General features: G+C 36.0%; 1 protein-coding gene across 1 annotated transcript; it reads left to right on the forward strand.

Annotated features, from left to right (window-relative positions):
• The first annotated feature begins 7,153 nt into the window (after positions 1–7,153).
• On the forward strand, positions 7,154–10,054 carry LOC143587784 (uncharacterized). The gene is made up of 4 exons (XM_077068969.1): positions 7,154–7,235; positions 7,753–8,195; positions 8,290–8,360; positions 9,658–10,054. The coding sequence occupies exons 2-4, from the start codon at positions 7,765–7,767 to the stop codon at positions 9,795–9,797; spliced, it is 642 nt and encodes a 213-aa protein (XP_076925084.1). The 5' UTR covers positions 7,154–7,235; positions 7,753–7,764; the 3' UTR covers positions 9,798–10,054.
• The last annotated feature ends 3,093 nt before the right edge of the window (positions 10,055–13,147 follow it).

Raw genomic sequence — 13,147 nt, forward strand, 5'->3', positions numbered from 1 at the left:
TTAATAGTGTTACAACTTGTAACGCATAGGGTACATATTTAAGTAGCGGGAAAATTGTCCTTTACACATATATTACTCACATTCATTTGATTTATATAAAATTAATTACATGTATGGTACCCCAACTTTAGTCCAATTTAGTTGATTTAACAAATACTTACAACTTTAATCCCTCGTTTTCACCCACTTTTTAATCAACTTATTGTTATTATTTTTTTTGGCTTTCTTTTGCAATTTTTTACAAAAATATGATAAGAAATCCGAACATACATATTTAAACAGGCTTATATTATTTGACGTTTCAATATAAATTTTTCCCGAAGCCATCGGGCAGACACCTGACTAGTATATATGTGGACTAGTATATATATGTGTGTGTTATATATATATATATAAACAAATAGAATTATTATTTTGTGCCAACAATAACTATTTGTTAACCCATTGCGGTTTTCTGGGTCCATATAATTCTTGAATTAAAACTTTGATTTGTGTATAGATTTATTAATTACACGTGCTTTATAGCGAGTTCTGAAATATATCTTTAAATTGTGTTAAAGTATATAAGTTTATTTTTGCAGACCACTAAAGTTCTTGCAAATTTGATTGTAATAGTAGAGAAATTTTGATCAATGGAAAAGTTCAAGCATATTCGATAATCATCAAACTTCGGGTATTACTATACCACCATGTCTATTTTTTATGCTAAATATGATTGCTTTTTGTTACAAATCTGGTTACTTGTTGGTTGCTAAGTAGAATTTTGTAATTAATTTGAATTTTAGGTCTGACATTGACTTTATAGGTCATGGAGTGGTTCACTGATCTAACATGGATGTATAAAAGAACCAATAGTGACGGATCTTCTAACTTAGAGTACTATAACAACTTGAACAAGTGGTTAGACTTTGTCTATTCTAATGAAAATGTTGTGGATCGAAGGGTGACTAAGCGTCGTAAGATAGTACTTGACATCAAATGTCCTTGTTTAAGATGTCAAAACGACATCTATATAGATAGAGAAACTGTTCAAAAACACTTGCTTGCGAAGGGTTTCATGCCTCTCTACTACACATGGTGTGAACATGGTGAAACTTCAACCCACAATGTAGGACAGTCGTCTACCAGTAAGGAAGTTGTTGGTGATGGTAATGATGGTTGTAGACAGATGGTGCTAGATAGTATGTATTCGTCTGGTTTTGATCCAACAACACACTCAAATATAGATTCAAATACTTTTGAAGGGGAAGTACCAAATTCAGAAGCAAAGGAATTCTATGAAATGTTACAAGCTGTTGATGAGCCTTTGTGGGAGGGGGCAGATTGTTCAAAGTTACAATCCATCACAAGTTTTTTGAATTGGAAATCACTTTACAATGTATCCGCTACAAGTTACAACCACAATATTTCCATGGTTAAAGCATTGTTGCCTAAGGGGAATAAACTACCCGAAAACTTTTATGATACAAAGAAAAGTTTAGAAAAGCTTTGTCTTCCTAAAGAAAGGATTGATGTATGCAAAAATCACTGCATGCTATTTTATAATGAAGACACGGCATTGACACAATGTAAATGGTGCGGGGAATCTCGTTACAAGACTGGGCAAAACAAGGCACCTCATTTGGTGATGACATATATGCCGATTGGTCCTAGACTTAAGAAGTTGTATATGACTATGAAGACCGCAAAAGATATGACCTGGCACCATGATCACAAAAAAAGGATGGTGTCATGGCACATCCAAGTGATAGTAAGGCTTGGAAGCATTTTGACTCACAGAATCCTGACTTTGCGAATGAGATCCGTAATGTTCGTCTCGGTTTATGTACCGATGGCTTTAACCCAAATAACATGAACTCTAGCCCTTACTCATTATGGCCTGTCTTTCTTACAATATATAACTTACCTCCATGGATGTGTATGAAAGACTCATTTATTAAACTGTGTTTGGTTATTCCTGGGCGAAAGAGCCCGAGTCAAAACTTAGACGTGTTTCTAAGGCCGCCAATAGATGAGTTGAAAGAATTGTATGAGGATGATATTGAAGTTTATGACGCTTATCGTAAAAAAAATTTCACTATGAAAGCTATCATTCTATGGACAGTTAGTGACTTCCCTGCATATGCAATGTTATCTGGCTGGAGCATGCATGGTCACTTGGCTTGTCCACACTGTATGGGAGACACAGAAGCTTTTCAGTTGCATGCCGGACGCAAAGCAAGTTGGTTTGACTGTCACTGGAGATTTTTAGCTCAATCAAACCCTTTTCGAAGAGATAAAAATGGATTTCGGGCTAATAAATCTATACCAACATCATTTGGACCTCCGGTTGCGTTAGATGGTTGGAAAATGTATGAACAAGTATGTGACCTTCCAAGTGTCTACGAGGGTGTAACGTATGACCCAAAGAAGAAACTTCCAGAATTTGGTAAAACCCATAATTGGGTAAAGAGAAGCATTTTTTGGGAGCTTGAGTATTGGCCCATGCTATTAATTCGACATAACCTTGATGTAATGCACATTAGAAAAATGTTTTTGAGAATCTATTTCAAACAATCATGGATACTGAAAAAACAAAAGATAATATCAAGGCAAGGGTGGATTTAAAAGAAATTTGCAATCGACCATCATTGCATACTTAGGAGGGGGACAATAATAAACACAAGAAACCGAAAGCATCATATACTCTAACAAAAGATCAAGTGAACGAAGTATGTAAATGGTTGAAAACAGTAAAGTTCCCTGACGGATATGCTTCAAATATTGGAAGTAGTGTAAACGTTAAACAAGGTACTTTTTACAGCTTTAAAAGTCATGACGGTCATGTGTTTATGCAACGACTATTCCCTATCATATTAAGAGGCATGCTACCAAAACAAATATTTGAACCGATAACAGAGTTGTGCACATTCTTTCGTGTAATATGTTCAAATGTTTTACATGTTGAGGATTTAGAAAAACTGGGAAAAAGTATTGTCATAACCATTTGTAAGTTAGAAAAAATATTCACCTGGTTTCTTTGACTCAATGGAACACCTCGTTATACATTTGACCAATGAAGCACTTCTTGGTGGTCCTGTGCAGTTCAGATGGATGTATCCATATGAGAGGTAGCCATTTTAACTTAAATGAATTAATCTTTAGATATACGAAATTTTATATAATTAATTGTTTACATTATTTTCACTTCAACTTTTAGGAAGTTTGGGAGACTGAAAAGAACGATTCGAAACAAGGCAAGGGTCGAAGGTTCTATTGTTGAGTCATATCTCGTAGATGAACTTTGTAACTTTTGCACGTTGTACTTTGAGCCGACAATTAAGACACGATGGAATCGTGAGCCTAGCAAATTTTGCCCCTGATATACCTTGTTCTTTGAGTGCTGATTCCCAATTGAGTATATTCAAACACCCATCTCGAAGATTATTTGAGAAGGGTGGAAAAAACATAGTTCTTACTGATAAAGACAAACACCAGGCACACACTTATATATTGCTTAACTGTCAAGAGCTTCATGAAACCATATTGTTATACGATGAACATTTGAGAGCTTCGTTCCCAAACTCTGATCAAGCAACACTCGATAAAAAGAAAGAACGTTCATTTGCTAAGTGGTTGCAAGAACATGTAAGCATAAGACTAAAACTATTTGATATCCTACCATAGTAGTTAACAGATTTATATCACTCCATGCATGCTAATATAATTTTTTATGAATGTAGGTTATGAATTGCCCTGGAAAAGAACATTTGAGAGATATAGCACAAGGGCCTCTCCTTTATGTTTAATCACACAAGGGCTATTTGGTTAATGGTTACAAGTTTCACACGCAAACATCTTATAATGGGCGGGTTACCCAGAATTCTGGTGTGTGCGTGAAAGGGGCTTCTTATGATGAAAATGAAAGTGACTACTATGGGTTGTTGGATGAAATCCTAGAGGTGGAGTATCACAGTAAGCTAGGAAGTTGGGTTGTTGTTTTGTTCAAATGTACATGGTTTGATCCTGTGAAGGGGTAAGGGTGGACCCAAAGACTAATATGGTTGATGTTAAACCCAAAGCAGTAGGATGTGTTGACGATTCGTTTATCCTAGCGTCACAAGCACAACAAGTGTATTATACACCATAACCGTCAAAGGAAAAAGGATTAAAAGATTGGTGGGCTGTTGTTAAGACAACGCCAAGGGGAGTTTATGCACTAGCCGAAGATGCTAGTGAAGTAGGTGATGAGGATAATGAAGACGAAGAGCATTTCTTTCAAGATAGTGAAAGGTTAGTATGTACATCAACTGATGATTTGCTCCCTATTAATCATGTACAAGGAAATATAATAGAAGAAGTTGAAGATATAAGTGATGATGATCATGAAGTTATAAATGATGATTGTGAACAAGTGGTGTTTGAAGACACTGATTTAGTTGATGATGACACAGAAGAATTTGAAGATGAAAATTAGTTGGCTTATTGTTGAAATCGCATATATAAGGTATAATACAATGGTTAATGGTTTTTACTAATTTTTATTTGTAACGGTTCTTTTGAATAATTATAATATTATTACTAACAATAATAATACTAATAATAATAGATGTGTTTATGTTGCAGAAATATGGCTCACGACTCAACATTCGGCGCAATGATTAAAGGGACACAGAAAATATGAACAAGATAAAGTGAAAAGTATTTAACGCTTTATAAAATGATCAAGATATGGGTATATATTGGTATAAAAACTGGATTTGAATATTTATTATGTTATTTTTGACATTTTGGATGTTTATTGTGCTACATTTGGATAGCTTGGATCTTTATTAGTTTATATTTTATATTATGTTGCATTTAATGTTTTAAAACTAAACCGATCATAAAACCCGCCGTCTTACTGGTTAAAACGTAAAACAATTAAAATAGAATATTTTGTATTAGTGTGAGCTTATGTTTGGAACAATAATAATAAACATTTAAGTTGAACCTCAAAACGAATTATTTTGTGTCCTCTAAAGGCTCAATGGATTCTAATATATATTTTGTGTTAAATAAATTATTTTGATTTAAAACATTAAAGAATAAATGAATATTTTGATTCAAAAAGATAACCATCAAACAAGTGTAAGGCCCCGATCCTGGAACGCTACTTTAGCGTTGGATTTACTCATAAATATAGTTCTAAAATCAGAGTTCGTTAAAACATTTCGCGGAATCGTTAAAACTTTACATTACACATCATCGAATATTGTCTTAACAAAAGTACACTTGTCTTAAAACATATCATATTAATTCATGACATTCCTTTCCAAGATGCCAGTCTTCCAGTCCCTGCCACGTGCCATCCTCAAGCCAGCTTCTTCAATCTATTTACCTGCGTGCATACTAAAAGTCAGCCACGCTGAGTGAGTTCTAGTTAAGCAGGTAACATACATCTCATTCTCATTCTTACACATTTATATATATATATATATCCGAAGACACATATTACATTCGCTCTTACGTTCTTATTTCCATACATTCATACTTCACGTACATATCGTTCTACGTTTTAAAGAGCCTTTCACCCTATAACCTTCGCAGATATTATTAGGGTCTGCAACCCTTTCATTCTTCGCATATATTATTAAGGTATGCAACTCTTTCATTTTTCGCATATATTATTAGGGTATGCAACCCCTTCATTCTTCGCATATATTATTATGGTATGCAACCCTTTATATATTAAACTATACATATCATACATACCATCCACACATTATACACCTCATACTTACCATCCTTTCATTAGTTGTATCTATTCTCATATACCTCTTCACACATACGTTTAACTCTTTCTATACTAATTAGGTATATTTATAAACATTCATGTGGTGTACACTTACCAGTTAAGGTAACTGTATTAACTAATCACATTGAGTATGCACACAGCCTCAAAACATAACGCAGAAATGGGGCTAGAAACTCACCTGGGTCCTGTTTCTCTCTGAGTTAAGTGTAATGCCCTTCCTTAGCTGCGCACGACTAACTATATAACAAGGCACGGGTATCAATTATCTATCACATCTACTTCTTACATTTAGGTGAATGAGACCCTCACCTAATGGGGGTCCGGGGGCAGCGCCCCTGGTATCGGGGTCTAGGGGTGGCAGCCCTTAGCAGGGTCCAAGGGGCAGAGCCCCTGGCTGGGGTTGAGCTGACCTGGTCAGCTCGGAAAAAAATTTATTTTCATTAACAGTCCTTTAACAAAAACGCATCCGAAAATTAATCGGGTCACATTTTAATAACAACTTAAACAATTTCGCATGGGAGGAATTTCGCATAGAATTTCGCTTCGCATAACCTGTTTCGCTTCTCAAGGCTGAGCGAAGCCTGTTTTGGTTTTCATGGCTGAGCGAAGCGAAATGTCTTCCTTTCTTCGTTTTTACCATTTTAAAGCCATTTTACTTCATGGCTCTTCCTCAGGACCTGATTTTTACTCTTTCTCAACTTTCGACACATTCTGACCCCATGCACCTGATCCTGAACCCATATCTCTCAAAGTCTAAACGCCACCTTTTTACCTTAAAGTGCACCCAAGAGGTTATAACTTACCAAGTTTATATTTTTCTTACATTTCACAACCCGATCTACCATTATATCTGTTTGCATGCCGATTCTAACCATAAAACTTAACCATTTAAACCAAAACCTACCTTTTGCTTCGGGTTCGAGTTCAGATCCGGACAATACGAGGATCTGGACGTGTTTTGTTGTTTGAAGACACTTGATCACCAAGATCTTCCTTACCTTAGCCCAGATTCAGATTCGGGTCTGGAGAGAGTATGTGTGTGTTCTAGGGAGTGTGTGTGTATTTTGGGAAGAAATGGTGAAGGGATTGGGGGGGGGGGGGTGACTGCCCCACAAAAAGATGTGGATTTTTTAGGAGCTTTCAGGATAAGATGTGGATTTTTTAGGAGCTTTCAGGTGGTGGTGACTGCCCCACAAAAAATATTTGATCGCCAAAACTATTCTTGTAAACCTGCTCAAATTGAGTTTATCCTTAAGTCCCCGCTCATTTATTATCTAATAAAAACCCTAACTGCCCATTCTTCTTCCCCTTCAATCACTCCTCAATCGCCCCCACCATCGATGATGAAGCTCTAACTTAGCCATAATCGAACTAAGAAGATTCTTCCCCTCTCATTCTCTCCTCAATTGGACTTATCCAACTGAAAGAATACAGCCCTAATCAGAATCATCATTCAAAGGTATTTTCTCTTATTCTTTTAATTGCTTATTTTTTTAATATACCTTAATTCTAAAGTAGAAGAATCAATTATGTTTGGAACAGTTGTCGATGTCATCTTCACGCTTTTGTGTAGAATTGTTTTTAGTTATGTATTATGCTCAATGTTCCATAGGGATATTAGAGATATATTTCTATTAAATAGATTATCTTCATCCAAATATACTTAAGATCTATTTATAAGTATACATAAGATGATAGACGCTATTTTAGTTTTAGTAACTCTTTCAAGATCTTGATATTTTTTGTAGGTATGATGTTGTATCCTTGTATTTTTATCAAATTTAATTAATTGTATTTTTTTCAGCTTCATATTTTTGTGATGATAAACTTTGTAAAAAATTCCATGTTTGAGTGTTTATATATTTGGTATTTTTGGATACATATATATGTTGATCGTTTAGATGTTTGTATATTATTGAATATATGCTAATTTTTAACCTATAGCTGACATATGTTTTAATTATATTTGTATGTAGGGTGTATACATCATGAATGGTAGTAAATCTAATCCTGGTAGTGGTGGTGCTCGTAATGGTCTTCGTGGTGGAAAGACTAAACAAGTTGCACGGAGACGTAGTGATCGTGGCATTGAGTCTCAGGAGCCTAATCCCGGTAGAGGTGCACATGATAAACCTACTGTTTGGAGTCATGGGCCGTATGTGATGATACGGCCTGCAAGAGGTCCTGGAGTCGCATTGCGTAGAGCTGGAACCGGCAGTCGTAGCCATGTGTATGGTGGTGATTCGATGACTAATTTAGCTGGGTCGTCAGATACCACCACGACAATACGAGACGTGTCAAAGGCTATCCTTGATGACAGTGATGATGATTTCAATGTGGATTTTGACGACGGTGATGATGCTGGTGGTGATGGTGGTGACGGAGAAGGTAGGGAGTTGATAGAACGCCAAGGAAAAAGGTATGCTTTATATTTAAAATTTTTAAGTTATGCTTTTTATTCATCTTATACATAAGAGTTCTTGTGGGTATTAATACTTTTGTTTTGTTGTAAGAATTGTGACACGGAATGCATCAGGAGGTGGTAGAGGTCAAGGTGGAGGTGGTGGTCGAGGTAGCGGGCGAGGTAACGGTCATGGTAATATCAGCCTATAATCTTAAGCTTATTTGTTTAATATAAATTTTATATCTATATTTAAGAATAATATAAATTTGATTTGTATTCTTATTTAGGGGGTGTTTGGGATTCCTTATTTTGTTCTCCTTATGACTTTTTAACTTTTTAAAAAGTTAAATGATGTTTGGGAGTCCTTATGGTGTAAATGGAGAAGTTGGATAAGTTACGACTTTGTAACTTATGACTTTTCCATAAGTCATAAGGAGGCCAAAATAAGGAATCCTAAACACCCCCTTATAATATGAAATCCAAAGTATAGCTGTTGTGAGTATTATTAAACCAATTAATAATTACTTTTGTGTGAAAAATAGTTATTGCCATATGCTTTTATTATATTTGTACCTCACCAGTAGTATAAATTAGAATAGAATTACTATTAGTTCTCATACTTTTACATAATTTTTGTCATAAATCCTAAATATAAATTGTAAGTTTAAAATGAGCTGGTAAGACAGTTTGGATAACAACTCAAAACTATAAGCTTTTATACATGTGTGAGTAGGGTTAATTGATGAGTAATTTTATTTTAATTGTTTAAGTTGAGAAAAAAATACTTTTTTTTTAATTCTATTTGTTGAACTAAAACTTAATCATTAAGAATGTTCAAATAAATGAGTACTTTATTGTTTAATAACAAAAAATGAGTACTTTATAGTTTCGAGCTATATTTTCAAAGCTCGAGCTCGGCTCGTGAGTAGATTTTCAAGCTCGGGCTCGGCTCGTTTATTATTTATCAATTATTTTTTTATATAATTATAATTATTTTTATATACTTTTTTCTATTATAATTTTATGTATAAAATAATGTATATTATTAAGTTATTTTTATTTATTTTTCATAAGATTATGAGCTCGATAAGTGAAGCTCGGGCTCGGGCTCGATTAAGCTCGACTCGATTAAGCTTTTTATCGAGCCAATCTCGAGTAGCTCGCGAGTAGCTCAGCTCGTTTGCACCCCTAGATATAAGTTACAAAAAAGCTACCATATATGCCAGACTGGTTTTTGAATTCTTATTTTGTTTGAAATAATTTATTACAGATTGTTTATTCATAAAACCAATAGAAAAGAATAATAATAATAATAATAGTAATAATAATAATAATCCATGGACTTCATGAATGTAAATATTATCTAATTACCGGATGTTAATTAGTATTAAAGGGGTGAATTCTTTTAGTAAGGCCTTTAACTAGTTCATAAATTAGTTTTACATTTCTTTTAATTTTAATAGACTTGTTTTTTTAGAAATTATGACACCCAGTTCAGCAGGAGATGGTGGTCAAGGTAGCGAGCAAGTTAACAGTCATGGTAGTACAGACTATAGTGGACAACCAACTATAGATGCATATCAGCTTCTTTATGAACCTAGTGATTACGAGGATTAGCCGGTTGTTATAGGCCGGGGACCGGTTGTCCCACCTCCGATACCTACACCTGAAAATCGCATTTGGATTTGGGTTGAAAATGACGAGTAAGTGTGAGACATATGTGTGTGTATATTGATATTTTCTATTTAGGTGGCTAGAAAAGTATTATTATTGTTGATTGTGGTTCATTGTTTCCATTTTCTAGATTTAATATTCAAAACCCGGTTTCCCGAATTATTGGTAGCATTTTGAAGTTGATGTGGTCGGGTGGATGGCAAGGATGGAAAAATGTCCCTGTCCTTCATCGCGAACGCAAGTTTGAGCGTTTTCAGGTATGCCTATGACACATTTGTAGGACTAGCCCTAATGTATTGTAAGGTAAGGCTAGGGCTTTAGGCTCCCGAAACATGCGTTCGCGATGAAGGATAGGGACATTTGTAGGACCGGCTGATTCATCGGATTCAGATCAGCCGGGTTCACGTGCACCGGTTCAGTCGGATTTACCGAAACAGTTGGCCACCTAGGACCAAAGTTTGTGCTAACTCGGTCAGACGGCTCAGCATCGGGGGCGGGATTAGATCGCCTTGCGACCTGGCGTTTTTGTCCGTAGTAATTAGTGTAAGACATCTGTATATATAATAATTTAGGGATAGGCAGACTACGAATCATAACCTATCCCTACTTATCAGATAAATGGTTAAAGCTTAGGTACTAATTTTAATACCTAATTCGCTGAAACCGATGGCTCTGATACCAACCTGTCACACCCCAAACCAGGGCCTAGGAGTGTGACCATCAGTTGGTACCTGTTTTGTAAATATATCAGAGTAGCGGGTTTATTTTAGCGGAAGTTTTTAAATATTAAAATATTAATTTACATTGTCAAAAATACTCGGGAATTAAACACCCGAGTTTCAGATTTACAAAACGGTGATATTAATAATACAAGGATTTGTAATATTAAAAAACGAGCCATCTCGAGCGATCTTCTATGACTCCAATCCTTGTATATCATCTATTATCATCTAGTTACCTGCAAGGGTGGGAAAAACACGTCAGCTATATGCTGGTGAAACGTTGACTCGATAAAACAGTTTATAACAGTCGTTAAATGCAAACATAGTTTTCTGTTCACAATCTCAGCAGGAATGCCTGTCCATTCCCGGGATTTGTACCACTGCCCTACACACACAATTCAAAGGTCCCCCGAGTACATAGCCCCTGTTCGGAGACAACCTTCCCCAAGGCTATGTAACCCTGTTGGAGAACCGGTTATGACTGACTTGGTTTTGTATGCCAATTATCAGTTATGTTTTGATCCAGACATGTGTATTCGGTCTGAGTTGCTTTTTATTATCTATTTTGTATTATAACGAAATTTAGAGATTATATCTCATGCAAACATTTATCAGTAGTAAGATCAGTTCAGACAATAAAAGGTTAACGTGTTCACCTTATGTTATCAGTAGGAAATATCAAACTCCTTGGCTGAAGTATGCTATTAACTTATATTCATAATAGGTATGCATAAGTACCTAGTTGGTATTATTCAGCAGACTTTAAGTCTGTTTCAGTTTCAGCAGACTCGAGGTCTGATCCAGTTCAGCAGACTTGATGTCTGATTCAGTTCAACAGACTTGAGGTCTGATCAGCAGACTCTTAGGTCTGACCTAACCTTAGTATAGTTATAGTCGTCTTTGAATTTACATATGACGTTTGGAATAGCACGCTTTGGCCTAATAAAGGATATCACGTTGGCAAACTTCTCCAGGTAAGCAAACGGGTCCTGCGGTTGATTGGGATTTGTATGACTTGCTTTCCTTAGGCAAGAAGAGTCTACTAATGATACCCCCTTTTTAGTTACTACATGCCCGTCAAAATAATAGTTTTGATAACATTACTTCACATGGAAGCAACGTCTTTACTTTATAAAACATTGCTTGGAAAATATTAACAGTTTAACGACTATACTCTTAACTAAGTTGTAACTAGATATTTAAAGTAACTAATAAAGTAACTTAACCCTATTCCTACCTTAATCGGCTTGACGGAACTTAAGAACTTTAAAAAAAATCAGCAGCAATTCAGCTTGTACTTCGTTTATGTGATCAACAGCTCGTTAAACAGCGTAACGACTCCTCGTTTCTTCTCAAAAACAGTCCTCGACACCTAGGAACTCTCTTGCACGCTAACCAAGGTTAACTATGTGAAAACTAAGGTGAAAATGAGATGCATTGGCTTGAACCCGTAACTGCCCTTTTATAGGCGAGTTTTGCAGACCATCGCGTAGCGCGATGCGGAAATTAATCAGAAGCTGCCACGTGTTGACACGTGGTTGTCCATGTGTCCCGGGTTACTTAACCTGGTCCATCGCGTATGGACCAGTTGAGTTTGGCCGTCGCGTAGCGCGGCGCCCCCCTTTTTCTTGAATTGTGTGATTCTCTGTCGCGTAGCGCGACGAATTTCATCAGGAGACCATCACGTAGCGCGATGGGTTTAAAAACCCAAAATTTTCATTTTTAGTCCTTTAATTTTCAGATTTGACATTTTTGGCCCAAAATTAGATGAGGTATTTTCATGGTGTTACATCCTCCCCACCTTTAGAAAAATCCCGTCCTCGAGATTTATGCAAACAGATGTGGATATTTTCGCTTCATTTCGGACTCAAGTTCCCAAGTGAATTCCGGACCATGTTGGGAATTCCATCTTACTTTTACCAATTTCAACCTTTTGCGCTTTAAGAACTTGATTTGACTATCTTCAATCTGTATAGGCTCTTCTACAAACTTGAGTTTCTCATTCACTTGTACATCTTTTAAAGGCATAGCAAGTGTCTCATCAGCTAAACATTTCCGTAGATTCGATACGTGAAATACATCATGGATTCCTTGCATTCTTCGGGTAACTCAAGTCGATAAGCTACAGGACCTATTCTTTCAACAATTTTAAATGGTCCAACAAAACGCGGACTTAACTTCCCTTTCTTTCCAAAACGAACCACACCTTTCCAAGGTGATACTTTGAGCACTTTGTTTCCTTCTTTGAATTCTAACAGTTTTCGTCTTACATCAGCATAACTTTTCTGTCTGTCACGTGCTGCTTTTAATCTTTCTCGGATTTGTATTACTTGGTCAGTTGTTCTTTGAACAATCTCGAGACCTGATAACTGATTATCACAAATTTCATACCAACATACAGGTGTTCTACATTTCCGTCCGTATAGAGCTTCATATGGAGCCATTTGTATGCTTGTGTGATAGCTATTGCTATACGAAAATTCTATCAATTCTAGGTGAGTATCCCAGCTTCCACCTAGATCTATAACACAAGCGTGAAGCATATCTTCCAATGTTTGAATTGTTCTCACT

The sequence above is a fragment of the Bidens hawaiensis genome, unplaced genomic scaffold (assembly GCF_021521415.1).
Source record: "Bidens hawaiensis isolate Kalapana, Puna unplaced genomic scaffold, B.hawaiensis_p1.1 tig00035875_1, whole genome shotgun sequence".
NCBI lineage: Eukaryota > Viridiplantae > Streptophyta > Magnoliopsida > Asterales > Asteraceae > Bidens > Bidens hawaiensis.

Coding starts and splice junctions, on each gene's coding strand:
- LOC143587784 (XM_077068969.1), top strand. CDS start 7,765: ATGAATGGTAGTAAATCTAATCCTGGTAGTGGTGGTGCTCGTAATGGT. Junction 8,196..8,289: donor ATAGAACGCCAAGGAAAAAG/GTATGCTTTATA, acceptor TTTTGTTGTAAG/AATTGTGACACGGAATGCAT. Junction 8,361..9,657: donor TGGTCGAGGTAGCGGGCGAG/GTAACGGTCATG, acceptor TTGTTTTTTTAG/AAATTATGACACCCAGTTCA.